A 21,301-nucleotide genomic window follows, 5' to 3' on the forward strand; every position below is an offset into this window, starting at 1 on the left:
GACGGACTAGATTTTCATTCTTCCCAGGTACTTTAACAAGAGGTGCAAGGAACATTAAGGGGTTTAAGGCCAAAAAGGAGAGTATGTGTTTGGAAAACAAAGGAAGGAGAGGGAGTAATCACACAGAAGAAAGTGTCCTTGGCATGAGTCATTGCTACTGTGAGCCACCGTGCACGGAATGACCACAAGGTGGCCCCACAAGTTCTCCTAATCCTTCCAGTATGACTAAGAGCTGAGGGACGCCGTGCTCGCACGCTACACACCCACATCACAGTGAACGCTTTCCAGTGACGCTTGCGAGGCAGCACAGGGTACGACAGACTAAACCTAGTGTGAGCAGAACACAACCAGATTCTGTTCCTCACGGTCAGAATTAGCTCCAGTGTGGTACTTCACCTCTCCTGAGGCAGAAGATCAAACGTGCATGTGGTTTTATATCCCGGTTTTGACTGTAATTCCAGTTAGATTGCAATAAATGTAGAAGTCTCTTCCTGGATCCTAGCAAACCAGCTGGCTGTCTGACTCCTGTTCAGCAAGAGTTTGGTCCCAAGGAAGTCTCTCAGAAGGGTGCCTTAGGGATGTGTTAGAAGATTAGAGTTTTTACAAGGTGGGAAGTGCAGAAACTCCTTCTTCTAGAGTTCAGTGGTGAGTAAACATTTCGTTCTTATTGTAGCATCTTCAGTGACTGGGCTAAAAGGAAAAAAAAGAAAAAAAAAAAAAGAGGTCCTGTAAATACACTCCTCCAAAAAAATCTGCCATGATGGAGTAAAACGGAAAAGGCGAGTATTATTCCAAAGAATGTTAACAGCTGTTCCCCTCGTAATTTAATGAGACCAATGGACAACCCGCAGAAGAGCAAACTGAATCAGCTTCACAGAGTGCAGCAGTAGCGTCATTGCCATCCGCACCGTAAGAGGTTCACTGAAAGACCTGATCATCGCTGCCATCACTCTGCCTCGCCAGCGCGGCAGAACGGAATAGGAAGGGGAAAAGTTTCTACAGATTCTCTTCTCAGACTTCCTTACAGCTTGGAAATACCTGGGGGACATTTCCCCCCCTCCCAGTCCTCTGGCAGATGTTAAAACACTGTAAAGCGATTTCTCAGAAAATTAATCTGTACCGTAATTTTAGTCCAGAACGAAGAGGTGTTAGCAGGTAAGGAAAGAAACTGAAGTGAAATGATAATTAAAAAGAATTAATCGATTTTATAGCACTTATGACAACAGGTTTACCTCCAACTCCAGCTAAATGTGTATGCTTGGTTCCTTTATTTACTTGAATTAAAAAAGATGTTTTCTTACCCTTCAAACAATGTGACATAAAAATATACACACGTGAGCTGCTCTATTTATTTGTAAGATTGCAAACGCTGCGAGACAAACTATAGTTTATAAGCACAGCAAAACAAGGCACTGTGTCTAAATGACCGCTGTAACCATTTCAGTGGCAGTAGTCAGAGCACGTACTTCCTTTTCCACCCTACACACACTTCTGAAGTGGGAGCTGAGGAGACCTTACCTCGGAAGGACGTCGGGTGTCTGCTGGGACGGTGGCAATCCAGCCGACGACAACAACAGGGTCTCCCCGCTGCCTTTCACTGCCTTCATAGCTAAGGCAACGTCACTTCCCAAAGGCCCATTGGGAATCAGTCCCGTCTGAATTGGGGAGAATGAAACGGGAAACTGAACTAAAACCTGCCAGGACAAGACAAGCTCATTTTTCAATATGGTTTATTTATAACAGTAAAAACTGAGATTCATCGAGTTCCAGGGTGGGCTGCAATAAATGCAAGTTCTTAAAAGAAATTTTATAGCATTTACCCGAATGTAACACAGCAAAAATGAAGTTTAAATATTAACAGGATATGCATGTTGTTTGATTTACTCCAGCTGAATTACTTTGCTTTAGTTTCGGTCTGGTATGGGCTTACAAATTATTAAAAATTATTGTATTTTACTATTTTACTTGAGCTTCTGTTTCTTAATCATGACAAAAGCTTTCTTTTTTCTTTTTTTTCTTTTTTCTTTTTTGTTGTTAAGGAATAGTCAAGTAACTCACTGGCACTATCCACCTCGGCATTATTGTGGGCTGGGAAGACACCTACAAAAAGCAAACAAACGCTCATTAGAAAAAGGTTGGAAGTAGCCGAGAACATTCTCAAAACAATATCTCCTCCCAAACCAGTACTGCCTCCCCAAACCACCTCGGGTGTTTGTCCATCGCCCGTCTTTGAACCGTGTTAGCGATGGGCTGCAGATGGTGTGACTTCATACCGAGAGGTAAGCGGCACCCACGCAGCCTACAGCTAACGCCCGCTCACCCACAGAACCTCACAGCAGTTCCAGCACAGCGCTCCCTTCCAAAAGGCAACTGAAAGTTTATTTTTCAAGTATTTATATATGTATACACACACATATATATGTCTGTGTGTATATATATACATTTACATATAATTTCTGAAGTATTATTTACATATTCCCAAAAGCCCGAGAAGCAGGCTGGCCCTTGCAGGCGCACTAAAATAAGGCTACAGGCTCTTGGGGCAGAGATACAAGTTAATCTTCAGGTTCCTCCACTTCTGTAACAAAGCTGTAGGTGTCACCCCTCAGCCAGTCCCCTGAAGCTGGGGACACACACACAGCGCTCCAGGTCAATCACCGCTTCATTCTGCTGCAGCAGATCCAGCCCCGTGAGCAGGTACTAAAGCCAGAGGAGAGTTTCTGAGTGAAAACCACTGTATGTGTGAAGGAAGAAGTTCGGTTTTGAAATACATTTACCCGAGGTGTGGCTTCTGTAAAGTCAATTAGATTCTCTTTCAATGATGTTAAGGAAACGTCCTGGTCATCTGGAGTGCTCTATGGAATAAATCAGTTTTGAATTGAATTCCCAGTAGTAACCAGATAGGTCTGATGAATACTCTAGTGGCTTCCCAAGTTATAGACCAGTGTCACAGAATCATAGAATCGCAGAATGATACGGGGTTGGAAGGGACCTCTGGAGATCATCCAGTCCAACCCCCCTGCCAAAGCAGGTTCACCTAGAGCAGGTTGCACAGGAACGTGTCCAGGCAGGTTTGGAATGTCTCCAGAGATGGAGACTCCACCACCTCTCTGGGCAGCCTGTTCCAGGGCTCTGCCACCCTCAAAGTAAAGGAGTTCCTCCTCATGTTTAGATGGAACTTCTTATGTTCAAGCTTGTGCCCATTTCCTCTTGCCCTTAATGAACACCGCTGTTTATCAGGTCTGTTTTCTCAAATCTTTCCATAAGGTCTTTTTTAATAGCCTTTTCATTTCACTTATTCTCATCAATGTACTGGAAACAGTCACTGCTGCATAAGCTGTGAAACTGTCCCATTCTTCGACCTGAAGATGGGGTACCGTGCCACCCGACAAGGTCAGCGAGGTCTGCGAGCTGAGTATTTGAACTCAGAAGTATGAGACTGATAATCACACAGTGGGGTCAACTACACAATACTGGTTTGGAGGGAGAACAGCTAGAGGGCACGGGGCCTTAGTGATCCAGAATAACCCCTCAGCCTGCTGACCTAACAGCAGAGTCCAATGTTGGACTCCTCTTTTCTTTTGGAAAGAGACAAAGGAAAGTTGACCCCTGAATTACTATCTGCATTTCATGGAGTCCAGTTAAAAATTACCTTATCCTTAAGGTAATCAGAATACAACAATTAAACATTTCAATTTAAACTCTTCTCTCTGTGGTTACTTTGGCAGGAATTGCCTATGTCAGAATTTCATCCCTGCAGTCTCTTTCCTGGAACATCAAATCACTGGGATATAAGGGGCTCCCCACCAGCGTCAGGAAAACGACCAGAAAAATAAGTCTCAGGCAAAGAAGCCGAAAGGACACTCAGAAATGGCCTTTGGTGAGATCTGCACAGTGTCCCTGTCTGCTCCAGAAAGCACTCTCTGGCATTCCCCAACGGCTGGTATTCACTGAGCTATGAGAGGCACGCAGCAAGGTCTGCTCTGCTTGCCTGGAGGCATCAGTAGCTCAGAACGTGACACACAGAAACCTTCCAGGCTGGCAGGTGGTGATACCTTCGAAACAGCCGCCTCCTCAGCTGGAGCCAGATTAGCTGGAATCAGCAGGTCCTCGTGGTTAGAGGCAGCACTGTCCTCATTTAACGCATTACTGAAAGGAGAAAACATTCCCATCAGCACAGTGCCGGGACAGCACGGAACAGGGCTGCTCCCCTGACAGCTCAACAACTCACAAACAGCAGTGCCATGAGAGGCAGACAAAAGGCTGATGTTTGTGAGTATGTTGAAGTAAACGCCTCCCAACTGCTCAGATTACTGCTCTCTCTCACAGTTTCAGCTACAGCTGTGTATAAACCCAACAGTATCAACATCCTCTACCTCAAAGGAGCTTCTTCAGCCCTTGTTTCTAATTCGCCCGAAACTGTCCCTGCCATCCTCTTATCTTCCTCTTTACAGCCAGGGGCAGCAGGATGTCAGAGATTTCAGTCCTTTCAGAAGATGAGAGAGATTTGCTTACTGCTTGCTAGGATGCTCACCCCGAGGCCTGGCCTATGCTCCTTAACTGTTGCAACAGTAATTAAAGATGCATCGGTAAACCTGCTTAGTTAGATTGAGCCTAAATGCTCAGAAACTGCTCCTCGTCTTTTCAGACCGGTTCATGGTAATCTCCAGGTGGTTCCCTTACCCCAGAAACACGTTTCTCCAGAATCACTTACGGAACAAAGGTGTTTGGGGCAGGGGCTGCTTTCAGCAGCTCTCTCGGGTCTTGAAATACCGGACTGGTTGCTGGGGGACTACTCCGTGTTTTGCCCGATGGGAGAATGTTCCTAGCAGAAAACAAAACAAAACAAAAAACAGGTACAGCCTTCCACCGACAACTCTTCAGGGATCACTTGTTACAGCCTATTTTTGAGATCGCTGATGCCCATTTTATTCAATATTCCCACGTGCTCTCTGAGGCCTGACACGTGGCTCATCTTCACAAATGGTCAAGAAGTTACATGGTGTAACCCTCTAAGTCTTTCAATGCCTGAAATCCCGCTGGAACTAGCAATCATTTGAGATTCAGTAATTCTCAGGAAATCAACCGCAAGTATCAGGTTTTTGTACACAATTTTTTTTCTCCACTAGAAAACAGCTACTGCAAACAGCCCCTGCAAACAGCCCCATCCCCTCTCCCCACACTGAAGTTGTTCCCAGGTGAGAAATAACGATAGTGATCGAAGCTGCTGTTTCAACCACGTTTATCAAATTAAAGTATGGGAGAACACAGAGCATCTGGATTACCTTGTATATAATAAGACTTAGCAACTATATTGCTTGCTGGTTCTCATTTTAAGACCACTTCACACTCACCAGGCTAAACTGCACTACGCAAGGTAAAATGCAATGATCACCGAGCCACTGGAAGCCCAGAAGGAACTGCAGGTTCCCAGTGCTGTACTCGGGTAACTAAACCACGCGTTTCTGCCAAATCTGTTCAGTACCTGGCAGCAGCATCCTGAACATTGGAATTCTTGACAGCTGTCAGGTTGTCTTCTCTGACCACCTGAGAGGAAAACATGAACAAAGATATAAATTTCTGATACCTGTTTCCATCTTGTGTCAGTTCTGAGATTCACAGAAGAGCCGAACGCCACCCTCCCAGCACAGAAGTGTGCTGTTCATCTGCTGCTCGGGGACTTCAATTCAACATCAATTCTATGTAAAAACTTCAGTGCAGAGGTAAAAATAATTCACCAACGTAGTCAAATAAAACACCATTATTTGCTACAGAATTTACTAGAACATGCTAGAAGCATGGTCTGAGTCACAGAATCATACAATAATTTCTTGGTTAGAAGGCACCCTTTGGAGGTTACCTGGCTCAACCACCACTCAAACCAGGGCTTGTTCAGGGCCTTGTCCAGTTACACATTGAGTAGCATCAAGGATGGAGATTCCTCCCTGGGCAGCCGTTCCAGTACTGGACCACTATTACTGTGAAGGAAGGCTGAAGGGCTCTTTCTCTACCTTGCACTTTGGCTCTTGGAGCACCCGTATCTGCAAAGCACCTTCTCCAACCCCAGGCAACTGAAGAGAAATGAAACGTTTGAGAACATCACAGTTCCGATCGGTTGAGTATTTACCTTGTGCCCTGCTTCTGCCTGGGCCTTCAGGATATTGCTTTTGATATCTGCTGGAAGCCACGTCGCTGCTGCGATGGGGCTCTCAATTGCATTGTTAAGACATTTATCTGTCAACTTCACCACTTCATCCTAGACATGAAAAAAATCTTTATTAGAAGCAGTTCCCACGTGGAAAAGTCTGGCCTGAAGTTTATTAACACCTCTAAATAACACCAAGGCTCTGAGTGAGAGGAAAGTCAGCAGGTTTACACCGAAATGAAAAATCAATGTTTTTCCTTTATTTTGGAACTCAGTTATAAAGTCATAGCAAAACATAATGTAAAAAACGCACAATGCTTAGAAGTGGAGATGCAAAGTGCTGTGCTAAAAATACAGCGTGCAAGAACTGATGTGGACCCTAAATTTGCAGCCTAGTTTACTGATAGATCAATATAGCAGCCATCATATTATATCATATCAAGTATAGCTTAACTAGAGGTTGATAATTTACTCTCATTTGAAAGTTTGGAAGATTGTTACTTTAAAATTCACTTATAAATTAGAAAAAGTTTAATGTGCTATTCGCTATGTCTCTCCTCACTGATTATATCAGAGCAAACTGGCAGCCAGCTACATAAGACGACAATTAAAAATGAGATACCTTTCACTACACTATATTTCATTATGTGAATTGCATTTCTTAATTATAAAATGTTAATTAAGCATTCAATCTACTAATTGCTATTTGATTAGCGACAGAAGTTAATTAACTGAGTGGAAACTAAACCTTGCGACCTCTCTTCTGGGGGTATGACTCAGCAGGGGGAGACAGAGTCCCGCTTTCCTCGCCATATGCCACTGTCCCTGGCTAAGGCTGGCCCTTTCCTCCTGCAACAGCCCCGGAGCAGGCACAATCCCCAACCCTGCTTCACTTCTGCCTGCGGGAACTGCAGCGTGTCCAGAAGGAATGAAGCCCAGCACACAGAGAGATCATAGGGGGAGAAGTTAAGAAGAGGTGAATACCTGTGTGTCCCCCCCACCCCGGGTCTCCATCCACTTCTCTCTTTTTTTGTTCACTGGAAAGGCCTGGGAGAACCTCTAGGTATTTGGTCTTTAGAGAGAGGAAAAACGTTTCATTTTCTTGTCTCCCTCTAAATCACTTTTCAGGGTATCCAAATAGGAACTCACGAGACTATCTAAGGGAGAACCCGTTCAAAAATTCTGACCCCAGTCAGCACTGGATACAGACATTTGCAGAATCTTCAAGGATCCCTGTCTGCATAAAATGTTACCAGGACCAACGACCATTGTTGCTAATGGCTGTTGTCAGCAGATAGTAAGAGAAGCACATTCACATAATTCATGAAGACTAACAAAACAAATAGTTATTAAATATTTAAAAGTGTTTATATTTTAGAGAAACTGCCGGAATTGCCAAAAGTCTGGAACAATTAAGACTGAATTATTATTATTTGTACAGTCGGGGTACCCAACTGTGATAATCCTTAAATCCTTACACTGGACCTCGCTGAACCGGATATAACAGTCCCTGCGCAGAATGTCTAATGCGTTATTCCAGTACCAGTGATACAGTAAGTTTGATTATTTTCACCAAGCACATCAGTACACTGACGCTTTAAGGACCTTTCGGGGTTTAACTTCCTCTCAGCTTCCTCCACCTGAACAAGCAGTTTAATTAGGTCACTCTAGTCTATTAGCGATTAGATTCACAACTTTTGAAAAGTTTAGTGCTATTAATAAATATTTTAATGTAATCAAGTATAAATTCTATACCACCGAGGAAATATTTCCATCAATATTAGAAAGGATTGCGGAAAAATGTATCTCTATCTTGTGCTTGAAAAAAGCATTGGTGTTTTATTGGGTTTTTTGATGGACAGAGCATGTCGCTAGAGGGGGAAGCATTTGGCACCACAAAATGTCAAATTTACAAGACATTTAGTTGTTCACATAAAACAATAAAGCTGGTGGGGTTTGTCAATATTCTGAATACGAATTTTTATTGTTCCCATGCACTAGACAAGCTGTATTTGTACTTTATTCTTCAATCCAAACACAGAGCTAAGCCGCAACGTAAAAAGGGAAGGAAAGATTAAAGGCAGGAGCAGGGTGCGCGATCCCAAAATTCTGTGCTTTTGAGCAGCATTCCTGGTGCCACTGAAAATCACATTTTGGAGCAACTCCCACATGTTTACAGATGACAACGAATTCAGAAAAAGAAAACCCTCACGTCCTTGCATTTCTGACTCCGGAGCAGACTTTGAACACAAGCGAAACAGGGCGAACTTTTTATTGTTCATTTCACTTCAGAAGCTGATGAAAGTGGAACTGATGAAAGTCGGTGTATTTAAGAGCTATTTGCTCTCTTTTGTCAGGTCTGGTCACTGCCCCAGTGAAAGCTGGGAAAGGACAAAGTCGCATTCTTCCATCCCAACAGATTTTGGCAGGGAGCAGCAGTGAAGAATGAAGCCATTCATTCCCCCTTCCCAGTTCTTATTCTAAAAAGATTTCACTTTTTCTCTAAAAGAACACAGATCGCTAGATAAATATTTCCCTACCAAAGAAATCAATCAAGAGCGATTGATTGCAAGTACAGAATTATGTAAAGATGATGCTGGCTGGCCATCTCTGACCCTGACGGAAAATAGTTAAAGATTTTTAATTAACAAAGCTGAAGTGAACAGACATTGGCATTTGATGGTGTCACTTAGGAAGTTCAGGATGCAGCTCTGCCTTCATAAGCAGAAAACTAATGCTTTCCCCCTTGATGCGTTCTACCAGACCTTTTTATGTGCTGTACCTGTTTCTACATAGGTCGGTATCTCATACGCTGGTAAAACTTAAGGGAGATGAGACACGCTGAAATTTGTATTAGCACACTTTCAGAGAGAACACTGTGTTCATCTGAAGCAACAGCAAGTTCCAGGATCTAAGTTCGTTGCAAGGTTTCAGTGGATATATCGCAGTCCCATTCAGTGGAGTCAGAAGAAGACGCCATAAACACCTCTTTTATGCAAAGATTAAGAGCAGAATTAGGTGCAGGAGGAGAGACAATTTTCTAACAAACATCTTAAATGGAAATTTATATTTTTTTCTAAAGCAGCCTTCAAAAGCAGGAAACAGTATTTTTAATAGTTATTCTTATGTCGCCGTTTTCAGGACTCATGTCCAAAGTATTAACCTTCGTTGCTAATCAGAACTGGGGGTGCTCGTTTGGGGCTACTGTAACCTACACGTCTTTGTAATTTGAAGCATACAGAATTTCAAGTATACAGAGACAGCCTCTAATCTTTCTCTGCCTTTTTAAGGTCACTCTCGAGTGACCTCCTGGTAAGCTACATCATAGGCTGAAAAGCTTTAGTCAATCTTTTCTACCTGAGGAAAACCACTGATGATCTACGCTTATGCTTTCATAATACAATTTGCACTTCCTTCTTGAAAGCTGAATTCTCTTTCACCCAAAGAAAGAATCATAGTGGCATAACGTCTATCCATACATCATGTATTTCTCAGTTATGCAAATGTTCTTGCTCCCTAATCAGGTTCTGATCACCCCAGTATCTGTAACCTCTAAGATGCAGAGTCACTCTCACGGCACCTCACACGGCAGCAGCTGGATAACTGTGACTGTACCTATCGGCAGCTGTGTGTCAGATCAGCCCGTTACAGGACTCTTACCTTGCTTACATTTTATCAGCTATGATTTTAAAAAATACTAAGACGACACTTCTGCTCCATTCTCTCCATTTAACCAACTAAATGTTTTTTCCCCTCTCCTGAACTAAAACGGAGCTCAACAGGGAAAAACATTCTGAAACAAGCTGTGTTCCTCTGCTGTAGTTTCCGTGGAGGCAGTGTTTGGGCACGGCAGGACCTATGGGCGACTGACTAATCTTCTTAGAGACCTGGTAATCTTTGTGATGCACTTACCAGGCAGAGATGCACAAGGCACCCCTGACTCCAGGCCTTAAAGGGGACACGAGCAAAAGAGCCTGCAGCCCCAAGCACAGCGAAGCAGCAGCCTGGGCTCGTAGGAGTTGGGGAACAAACGCTCAGGAACGGGCTGAGTCCAAGCACGCACTGCTATACACTTCTCTTGGCACCTGGCTCGTTTACTAGTGAGGGAGCAGGAGAAATCACAGCTGCTTCACCCAAAGTTGGATAAATCCCGGGGCCTCCTTGCAAGGGAGGGCAGCGCCAACAGAGATGACACTGCCAGGTGTTTCACCCTCTCTGCTTGTTCAAAATGCAATCAAGCACCTAAAGCTTTAACACAGGGGAAGTAGAGTAAGTTGTATTCTCCCTGCCTCCCCAAATGTATGATTTATTTACAGGCATACCTGGCAGAAAACCTAAATTCCAAATTTTTTAAAGCTCATTACAAAAAAAAGAATACCCTGCCTGGGTTTAGTTGTCTGATAACCAGTGAATCTATGGAAGTTCACTGCTCTTGTAAGATCCTGTCCCCTCCATCCCTTCTAGCAACACTACTTTTATTTTCACTGGGGCTCTAATATTTCTTTAACTCCTTCCATGAACCTGTTTAACTCACTACTTAACAACTTAAAAAACTAAACCAAACCAAAGAAAAACCCCAACACCTTAACAAAAAATCCAAAATAAAAGGTAAAAAAATTGTTGTTTCCCATTTTGTAGGCTACATTGGTTCACCAAACCATATAATGATTCCTGGAGGTGATAGAAAGGGAAGCCTGGGAATAAAGAGCAAAGAAGAGCGAGGGGGAAGAGAGCCCTCACCCTGTTCAGGGCATTGAAGCTCATACTTTGGCTCAGCTGCCCGTGGAAACGCAGCCTGACTTGCTCGAAAGGATTTATGAGGGCACTAAATCAAACCACATCACTCCTCTCTATGTAAACACACAGACAGCACTAACACCTACTTCAGAGAACAGGTAAAAACTGGTTACTCAACAGGAGGGACGGATCACCACCAAACTTCACTCAAAACAAAACGTCAAAGCAATGTTCTGGGAGGGTTACCAAAGGCAACTGAAAAACACCAGGAAAGCAGCTCATCCCCTCAAAAAAGAGGGTGAGCTGTACAACACCGTACAGTTAGTAACCTACAGATAAAGGCAACTGAGGAACATTTCAAGCATTTTTGCCTCTTATTCCCACTGATTTTAGAAAATTTCACCAGGCTGCAGTCCACATACGTGTACCTCTGTCCCCCGTCTTTATCTCACTGCCCTGTCAAGCACAGGTTTATGTATAACAAAGCATCTGTATTTCCTTTACTATCCCCCAATATTACTCACTCATATTCTTAAAAATCTTGCAAACAGACCAAGGTAAGCGAAAGCCTTTTCAGAACCATCTGAACAAAACTCAGCGACTGCCAGGAGGAAAGAAGCCCAAGTACCTGTACGTTTATGTTCACGTTGGGACGCTCCGGCGGCACGGGGCTGCTGCATTCTGTCTCCAGCTGTTTCAGCTTTAGGAATGTGTCTTCAAACGCTGAAAAGGACAGAAAAGATATCACCTTGCTAATGTCACCATGGAGTTATTTGACTTTTAACATGCATTCTTCCCAAATGCAAATTATACGGTTTTAAAGGTGTGGGGAAAAGCACCCGGATGGGGGAAGCTACTTGCTCAACCTTCCATGCAACTTTCAAGCCTATGGACTGTATGTACCTAGTCCCAGCCCTCTGCACTCCTGCAAGTTCATTTACCCAGCCATCCTCACAGCGAGCGGGCGAGCAAGAGTTAATTGCTCAGACGGGTGCACTTCATTTCACTGTATTTGTGGCTGAAGCCGGATCCCCTGAAGAACTGTGACTTTTCCCTTTGTCCTTGGAAATAAGCTGCTTCCAGGTGAAATGGGAGAGCTGACCAACCTTCTTGTCCCAGTGGTGGGTAAAACTGTCCTTACGCATATAATCTAAGGGAGCTTTTTAAAACACCTCTGGATTTTTGGAAGGAAAAAACCTTAGAACAACCTTGTCCCCACACATCATGATAACAGGGAAAAACCTGTAAGTTTGCTTACGATCAGAGTCTGCTTTTTCAGCAGCAGTTTCCTTTGTGCCAGGATGAGGGAAATTAACAGCCTCTTCTGAATCCCCTGTTGCCAAGCCAACAACTGGACGGCCTACGGCATCATCAACACAAGTTTCTGGCAACTCTGTGCTGTCCAGCAAATCAACAAGAGGCACGCTGCAAAGGCAGAAAGATGGGCAGAGATACACAGAATCATGCTATGGTTCCTTCTGTAATAAGAAAAAGCTTTAACACACACAAAATCTCTATTTTCAAGCTGTCTTCTGGTAACCAGACGCATTCTGTAAAAACCGTTTCAGGTAACTAATAGACATTGGCTTTTTACAAAGGATTTTTACACAAGAAAAAAGAAAAATTAGGGAGAGGGAGGTTGATACTGTTCACAAAAAGCTATTTGTACAGCATTTCACCCAATGGTCATAAGCAGATCAGAGGGCAGACGGGTGCGCTGCACAGGTCTGCGCTGACACTGTGATGGTCAGGCACACCTAGAACTAGTTTCAGCTTTATTAACTTGGGCAGAGACAGGAATGAAACCTTAGCAGTCACAATATTTCAGGTGAACCACAGCATGTACTCTATGCCCTGTCACGATCACTTGTTTCACCTCCTTTGCTTTTTAATGGAAATGTCTCCTTTTTATTTTGTCCTACCATCTGTATTCACAATGAAAATAGAAAAACAAGTACAATAACACAAGTTATATTATGATGTTGATGTTGTGCAAACAGTCAGGAACCTCATCCCTCTCTTCAAAGTTCAGGAACAGCTAAAGCTACCCTAACAGCAAACTAACAAATGCGGAGACTTATACAGATCGGTTGCAATATTGGTTTAAGAAGAAAAATCTATCCCTTCTGGAAGTCCTGTCCCAAATATGAGAACAATGATACCAAAAGCAAGTACCCACCACAACAGAACTTACCCTTATCCACCTACAGAGATGCTTCAGACCAGCTTCTCCCCTATTGCTACCGGGTTAATGCCCCACGCCTCCCTCCAGCCCCCGGAATTCGGAAGCAGTCCCCTGTTGTCACTAGAGGCTCCAAGAAAAAGCTCCTCCCTCCCGCTCAAGCACCCAAAAGAGTCCTTCCAATGTTAAATACATACCTCTGAAACAGATTACAGGATATCACCGTTTCAGTGCCAATAATGTACGAATCATCTTAAGACAATTAATTGCCGTGAGGCAAACTGAGGTCACTTGCTCGACTCTCTTAAGCAGTGGAATAAGAAGCTACGAGCAAAGCAAATAACAGGAAACTTCTCAATCTGCTGCATAGCCTCTCTGTGCACCACTAATGGGAAACGGCAAGCAGCAGATCGTCTTACAAAGGGGCAATGATGGATACAGAGAACTTTAACAAGTAACAGGCAGGAATAGATGCTCTTCCAATTAAGGGAACAAAGAAAGTGAGAGTGAATCCCGTACCTTACTATCGGTGGATGCCTATGCACAAGAGGGAAAATGTTTTATAATCTTCACATAAAGCCAACACTTTCCTTCCTATTTTCTGGCAGTTTTCTACAAATAGCGTCCCAAATGTTTAATATCACAATGAGCACAGGAAGTTCAGATTTTGCCTGCAGAACAGAGAGGTGCTGATGCCACGACACGTTGAAGGAACCAGGTATAAGCTCCTATGAACTCCACATAAGAGAGGTGACATCGAGCATCAGTGACACTTTGTGCTGTAATCTTCTAACGCTTTTCTTAGCATTGCAGCACAGTGGAGAGAAAATGAATGAAAAATTAAATTTATCTTCATTAGAAAATTGCTAGGATAATTACACTAGCCTTTTCCCCCCCCATAACAACTGCAGTAACATTTACTAGACAGACAAGAGTTGAATCAAAAACCTGCCCTCTAGAGATAAGGGCGCTCTTGAAATCTGGTGGCATATTCAAATGGCACGCCCAAAGTCTAGTGTTGCTCCAAAAGCAGCGTGCTGCTTACATCAAGGTGATGAAAGTTTGTAGAAAACCTTATTGCTATTTGTGCCACGGGATGGAGGACTCGCTGAGATAGCAAGCATAACTGGGCTGGGTCCCTGCAGCTTCACCTCTGCATCACGGTGGGGCCTCAGGGAAACTAAACCAATTTTAGGCAGACAAGAGAAGTCTCCTAAGGCAAGAGTCAAGCAGGAATTGATCCCATTTTGCCTTCAGACCCACTGGAACACCTATTTGGCCACCCTGAGATAAGCAGTCACAAGAGGAAAGTCGTACTAGGGAGACCCTCAGCCACTGGAATTTGCAGGCACAAAAGATGAGCTCCCCAAAGAGCATTAAATTGTTCGAGGCCACCCAGACTCTTCATCCTCTTCAGAGCATCAGCGGGAGGTCTACCCTGCAGCCTTCATGAATGGTCAGACTACGGAAGTAAAAAGCATGAGACACTATTTTCATCACTTCACAGAATTTCTGACTTCTCTTACAAAAAACACTTTTGAACTGTCACACCAATCATAAGGGAAATAATAAAAGGCTTCCCAGGAAAAGTAGGACTTCTACGACAGTCAGTGTGCAGGACTCAAGAATGAAACGGGCATTAGTTTTCCACGTTCCTGCATCACACAAAGGGATATTTGAACTTTACATCAAAGTGCCAGACTTTGTGTCTTCAAAATCAACTTCTATCAGCATATGTTAAGAAATATTTTGAGAGGAAAAACTGACAAGCGATATCAGGAGTTCAAGCCACACAAATAATTATGAATATAGGACTCAAAGGGTTTTAGTGCATGGAAAGGTTTGTCAATCCACTAATTAATCACAGAGAAGTCGTTACATGCTCAAAGAACTCCCACAGTTATGGGAGTTACCTACTGCATTATTTCTTCTTTTTGCCTGACAAATATATTGATATTAGTATGTACCATATACCATACAATGCATAACATGACTGAGAAAGCCATCAGTTACCAAGGGTATGATTTTTCTTTTAAATTTCCTAGTTGAAAAGCAAAACAATATTTCATTGTAGTTTGTGAAATGCAATCTGCAAAATACAGTAACTATCCGAGTCCGCTGCAAAAGAGAGAATTCTTTTCCAAGTAATCTAATTTGAAAGAGCACGGAGCACCACGCAAGCTAATTTATTTTTTCAAACTGGTAGTGACACAGTTTCTTACACTGACTCTGCAAGGTAGTACAGTAGTATGAAATTCTTTGTTCATTTCCTTCATTTTGGGGCATTCGGTGCTGTTCCTGAAGGTAAGAAAAGAATTAAATCTAAACCTGTCAACTTCTCAGATTTGTTGCCTTTCCCTAAACAAAAAGCAAAATATTCAGAAAAAAAAATAAATCTTCCTTTTCCTTTTAAAGTGATGAAAGTAAAAGAAAAAATCCCGGGGACATATGATCCCACAAATGGAGACTGTTCAAGTGCACTCAGTTTCTAATCAAGCAGGCTGAGTCCCACATTCCAAGACTTCTGCTGTCTCCCTGATTTGTTTGAAGATAATTCCAAATATGGAACTAGGGTAAAACACACAGGCCAACAACTACAGGAAAGGAAAGAAAACACCCTTAGGAAAAGGTGCTGGCTGCAGAACCTTTGTGGATATTGAGCAAAGATCTGTCACCACCATACTGCTCAGACAGACATCCATGTGTTTCCTCAGTGCTATTCCTACATCATGTGACCTGTCCCTGTAAAAATGCAGCTCGGTGGTGTTGGTACAAGTGTGGTACAATTTCTCCATCTGCTATTGAGACCTGACACTCACTCTAGTGGAAAACAGGATAATAATTCTCCCTAAGTCAATGAAGTCAGACTAAAATAAGCCCAGCACAGAGTAAAACCGACCCTCGGGATGTATGCAAGATTCCAAGCCACGTGGCAAAAGCAGGCAACGTACACCATCCTAAACCAAATCCATCCTAGAGGCAGATGGATTTCAGGCAACCAGGGTTCCTTCCCCTATCCTGAATCTGAACTAGTTCTGCTGTCAGGCAAGAAACATATACTAGGAAAACTTTAGCCACAGCTTTAATTACCAAACTTGCAGTTAACACCCAGGCAGTCGGTGACAGACAGCACTGCTGGCGGCTGGGACCCCCAGAACTGGTGAGACACCCTGGGAGTGCTCCCCCCAGCCCCGGGCTCCCCAAGACAAGAGAGACACACTGGAAGGAGTGCAGCAAAGGGCCACCAAGATGGTAAATGGTCTGGAGCACCTGACGTAGGAGGAGAGGCTGGGAGAGCTGGGACTGTTCAGCCTGGAGAAGAGAAAGCTCAGGAGGACCTTATCAATGTGTATAAAAACCCGATGGGGGTAGTAAAGACAACAGCCAGACTCTTCTCAAGGGACCCCAGAGACAGGACATGAAGCAATGGGCACAAACTGAAATACAGGAGATTCCACCTGAATACAAGAAAAGAAAACAACCCGTTTTTGCTGTGAGGTTGGTCAATCACCAGAAGGGGTTGCTTGGAGAGGGTGTGAAGTCTCCATCCTTGGGAGTTACACAAAACCTGGCTGGCAGGGTCCTGAGCAACCTGCTCTACTCGACCCTGCTTTTAGCACGGGGGTGGACTACATGATCTCTAGAGGCATCTTCCAACCTCAACTATTCTTTACTTCTGTGACAGCTACGCAAAACTTCTCCGGTACCCGAGGAGCCAGCCACTCTTGCAGCTGCCTGACCACTACCATTAACACATCCAAACTTAAAACTCTGCAATAGAACAGCGACTTGTTATTGCAACAACGTTCTTGCATTTTAAATACAAACTCTCCCAAATTCCTCTACTCAAATTAGTGGCTGCTTCTCCCTCACCTACACAGAAATTATACGATATTTTAAAGATAGAACACCTGTTCTCACTTGCATATTCTTATGCAGCTTTATAAATAATAAACAAATAGGTCTGCTTTGCTCCACAAGTTTACAACACCCACTTTGCAAAATCTAAAACTAAAAATAGCACAACAGATTCTCTAATCACCTCTGTAGATCCCACGGTTCTGGAATATGTAGTTCGCAGAGTTGCAAAATAGAGACTCTCATTTCATTAGCAATCTCTTTCCCAGTCAGATGTGAGGGTGAGGAGGTCAAAATATCTCAGGCAATATTAAGTTATGTCCTAGCTGAGACTTACTTTCTTGTTTTTTTGGGGCTGGACACCTGAAACCAATGTTTTTCTATTTCTGGGCTCTGTGGTAATTTGAAACTGGCTCAAACAATTTGAAAATTATTCAAACACCTTCTTTATCCTAAAACCTAAATATAAGTGAATTTTAAAAGCGCTCTACCACAAATTTTCCCCCTTTTTTTTTTTTGTAAATAGGAAAAGAACATTGCAATTTAAAAGCAGCAAACTTCAGAAAACAGATGAAAACACAGTATTCAAGGGTAAAGGTAGTTCCTCCCGTTGTTAAAGGCCCTCAAGAACACCAGTGAGCCATGAAGCTGGAGTCTTAACCTCTGACTTAACAATTAACCTTGTGAATCATATGGTAGGACTGGTGTTTGTCAGGAAGTATTTCTGTTTTGTTTCAACTGGAGCACGGCGGCAAAAAAGAAATAAAATTTTCTAGAAAGCAAAAAACCATAAGTTACTCTTTGCCTTTTCAGTAGTACTGATAATTTTATTCTTAAAAAATTAAAATAATTCTATTCCATTTCCAAACAGTAGTTTTCAGAAGAGGATTTGTTTAAAAAAAAAAAAGTTAGTTTTCAGATCAACCATCTTAGATATTTTTAAATAATCATGGTTCAAAAGGAGGGGCAGTTACATCCTCTATGTAAGATTTTTGAAACCACCTTATAACCCAGTGGTTGCACGTGCAGTTTTATTACAAATGTGATTCCCTGCCTGGCTCTCAAAATTAAGCCCAGTTAAAAAAATTGTTTTCAATCATTAAGAAAAAAATCTTAACGCAATTAAAAAGAAATTTATATACTCTTTTCGATGCAAGAGCAATGGGTGGCTTCCGTTCTATTGGTCTACATGTTATTTTTTCTTTAAAGACTAAATATCAGCAGCACGATATGCAGAGCCTTTGTAATAAAAGCTTTTTCCCCCCCTCTACAGTCAGCTTTGGGTCCGTTGTCCTTATCTCAGAGACAGCTCGAAAGGTAATTTTCCAGCCTCTGCTGGAAAGCAGCCTCCAGCTCCAGAAAGGCCCCGGTCTCAGAGGCTGGTCATGGTGGTTTGGACAGCATAGGTCCCAGCACCGCCACGCATTCCCGCGTTCTTCACATTGCGCTCATGGACAAAAGCGGTGAACTGTCCCTCCGCAGCGCGGGTCCTCGGCGGGGCCCACGCATCCCACGGGATTCCACCACGGTGACGGCTGTCGGCAGCGTCAAAGGGCCTGGATTATTGAGGAGCGGGAGGGGGCACAATTAGTACACAGGTACGGATGGGGAAGAGGGTGAGGAAGTAAAGCAGAGGTAAAGACAAGAAGATTGATGCAAAAAGGCAAGGAAAAAGGGCATTGCTGGAGGGTAAATACTGAAGGAAAGAGGCATGCAAGTATACGTGTACATGGCGACACTGTCAAATAAACCCCATTTCTGCTCAGTATCACACACATTTTTGCAGAAGTCTGAAATGAGAAGTTAAGCTAACTCATGTATACGTTGTCTCCACTTACCAAATGAACAGAACTTGGTATTTCAAAGCACTTCAACAAAACTGGGCAAGAACCATGTGCGTTTTACAGAGGAAATAACGTGATGGAGGCAGAGACCCCCCAAGTACACAGGGCACCTTATGTGCAGGAAGCTGAAAGGGTTTAAGTGGCAGCTCTACATGTACACCCGAAACAAGCATCTACAAGCAACAGTAGTTTCCAAAGTCACTGGAAAATGCAGATTCTAATGCAAGTTAAAAAAAAAAAAAAGAAAAAAAAAAGAAGAAAACAGAAACTCGGAAAAACAAGCATTACTATGCAGGAGCAAAAAGTAGAGCACACACAAATCATTCACAATTTTAGTTGACTAAGGGACTAAATACTACTGAGAAAGCTGACTGTAGCTATACTTCATTAACATAAAAAACTTAGTTGGAAAAAAGAACCATTTTTAAAAAGGTCACAACACAAATTAATACCCTGCTTTCTAACTTTGCATATGAAGGTATAACAGTTGGCAAATTTTTCATTTTGAATTCTTAAAATCAAAACCCGAGAAATGCCGTGCGCAGTTCTGGACAGTCTACACCACAGCTGGAATAAAGCCCTCCAAAAGCCAGAAAGAGGAGCAGGGGAGAACATTCACCACTTTAAATGGTGTTTTGAAAAATAAGTTTATGCAGGAGCGCTTAGCCAGAAAACGGCAAGGCTTCAGGCACAAGCATCTCAAAAGCAGCAGGGATAAGCAATGTACTGGAAAGGTTGAATTTTAAAAGACTTTTAAAAAATCATCTGTTAACTGTTGCCTGTGTTGTACTGAGATCTCACATACCGAGGATGTATGTTTTAGGAGAGGCTGATGCAAGGGACAGTCAGGTATCAAAAAAGTGCTTGGAAAAAAGCACTCTCTCATAAAACTACTCAAGCAAGGAAATTCCTAAAACAAACGTACTCCTTCAGTTTAATGTAAAATTCTCTATTTAATGACCCAAATCTAAACAAAGCAGAAACATTGTTGCTGTTCATCTAGAGGGGGTCTTGGACATCCCCAGCTCAAATTCCACCTTCTCCTGTTCCAGAAAGCCTGTTCCTGGTTTAACGCCCCCAGCCCTGCCAGAAGAGCCCAGCAGCAGCGCAGGGGTGGGAAGATCACCCGTGTTAAGGCAGGGAAGCAGAAAAGCATGCCGGATTCACCACAGCGGTCAATGATTAACGTTCAGAGATAGTCCTCCTTTAGAAGAGAGAGAGGATTTATATAAAGGTCGCCCATGGGTAAATTCATAAGTTTGTTTTTGTGAAACATGCTGAGAAAGCGACCCGCGAACACTGAAGGCTCCAATCCTCAACAGTTCATTACATTATTTTCCCATTTCTCTAATTTAAGCAGTTATGTGAAAGCTACATCCACCAGCAAGGAAAAAAAAAAAACCAAAATAAAAACACCCACAAAACCAAAAAAACCCCAAACCCTAAAATTCTCTACTTATTCCACAATAAGGAAAAAATTATTAAACTTTTGTCTCCTGTCCTATCTTAGCTTAGAAACAGCTTCTTGAGAAAAAACTAAAGCTAGAAAGATACCGCGTTCTAGGCTTCCCAGCATTGCAGATAATATTCCAGGCCATTTTCAGACCACGCAGAGCAGTACAGTTTTCCAGTACTGACAATTTTACAGGAAGGGAGCAAAATAAAAAAAATAAAAACACTAAAATCCTTCCTGTCTGGCAAAGTGCTTTCTACAATCTGGCCCAACTGCTGTTGGCAGCTGCAGCATTAACATTTTAAATTAAAGGAAACATTGCCATTAGGAAGGGCTCTAAGCTGCAAGGCAGCCAATGCAGGCATCTGCCAAGCAGAGTACAGAAACTCATGAGGTCGGGACCTTACTTCTAAACCCCTTCAATCCAACCACCTACAAAATCCCCAATCCAAAAGATTTTGGTGTTCTCAACAACCCTTGGCAAAATCTCTCTAAAAGAAGACTATTTTTCTGACAGAAAGCAAAGATAATTCATGCAGAAACAGGCCAATTAAAGACAGTAGCAGTTGAAAAGGGATCTTGTTAGCAGCATCCAGACACCAAGACTTGAAGGCGCAATAGCCAAGTCACAGCCCCCACAATAAATATGTATGTTCTGGCAATTATATTAACCTAACCCCACTTCCCATCTAGGAAACCAGAACGTAGCTCAGTTGCCGACTCAGCTCCAAACTGTTGTTGTCTTCCTACAGCTGGATTTGCCCTTTGTTACAGGCAGTACTGTTTCCAAAGAACACATTAAAACCTCTTTGCCAGAAGACAACTGCCTTCAATAATAATGACATGGCTTTCAGAAACATAACACATACGCAGTATGAGCATCACACTCTGGATTAAAGCGCATCAATTGCCAAGAAGGTTGATTTCTTTATGGCACACTGCTTTGCGTTACGGGCAGGTACATTTCATATTCACTCCCACTCTTCTCTATAGGAAGGCTACACACTGCGGCAGCTGGCACGGAAGCTTAGATTCCTTGACAATGTTAAGAGAGACAGGCTCAAGTTCTTAATCCTAAAACA

The 21,301-nt window shown here is 42.9% G+C and overlaps 1 protein-coding gene across 1 annotated transcript in view; it reads right to left on the reverse strand.

The window, feature by feature from the left end:
* Positions 1-632: 632 nt before the first annotated feature.
* Positions 633-21,301, reverse strand: part of EPB41L5 (erythrocyte membrane protein band 4.1 like 5) — a 54,951-nt gene continuing 34,282 nt past the window's right edge. Inside the window, exons 16-25 of the mRNA XM_074144917.1 lie at positions 12,141-12,307; positions 11,511-11,605; positions 6,128-6,256; positions 5,486-5,547; positions 4,715-4,825; positions 4,056-4,149; positions 2,778-2,855; positions 2,059-2,100; positions 1,519-1,655; positions 633-690 (exon numbers count right to left, since the gene is read on the reverse strand). Of these exons, the coding sequence (XP_074001018.1) occupies positions 633-690; positions 1,519-1,655; positions 2,059-2,100; positions 2,778-2,855; positions 4,056-4,149; positions 4,715-4,825; positions 5,486-5,547; positions 6,128-6,256; positions 11,511-11,605; positions 12,141-12,307 (973 nt within the window). The remainder of the gene's footprint in view (positions 691-1,518; positions 1,656-2,058; positions 2,101-2,777; positions 2,856-4,055; positions 4,150-4,714; positions 4,826-5,485; positions 5,548-6,127; positions 6,257-11,510; positions 11,606-12,140; positions 12,308-21,301) is intronic.

This window comes from Numenius arquata, chromosome 3 (assembly GCF_964106895.1).
Source record: "Numenius arquata chromosome 3, bNumArq3.hap1.1, whole genome shotgun sequence".
Lineage (NCBI taxonomy): Eukaryota > Metazoa > Chordata > Aves > Charadriiformes > Scolopacidae > Numenius > Numenius arquata.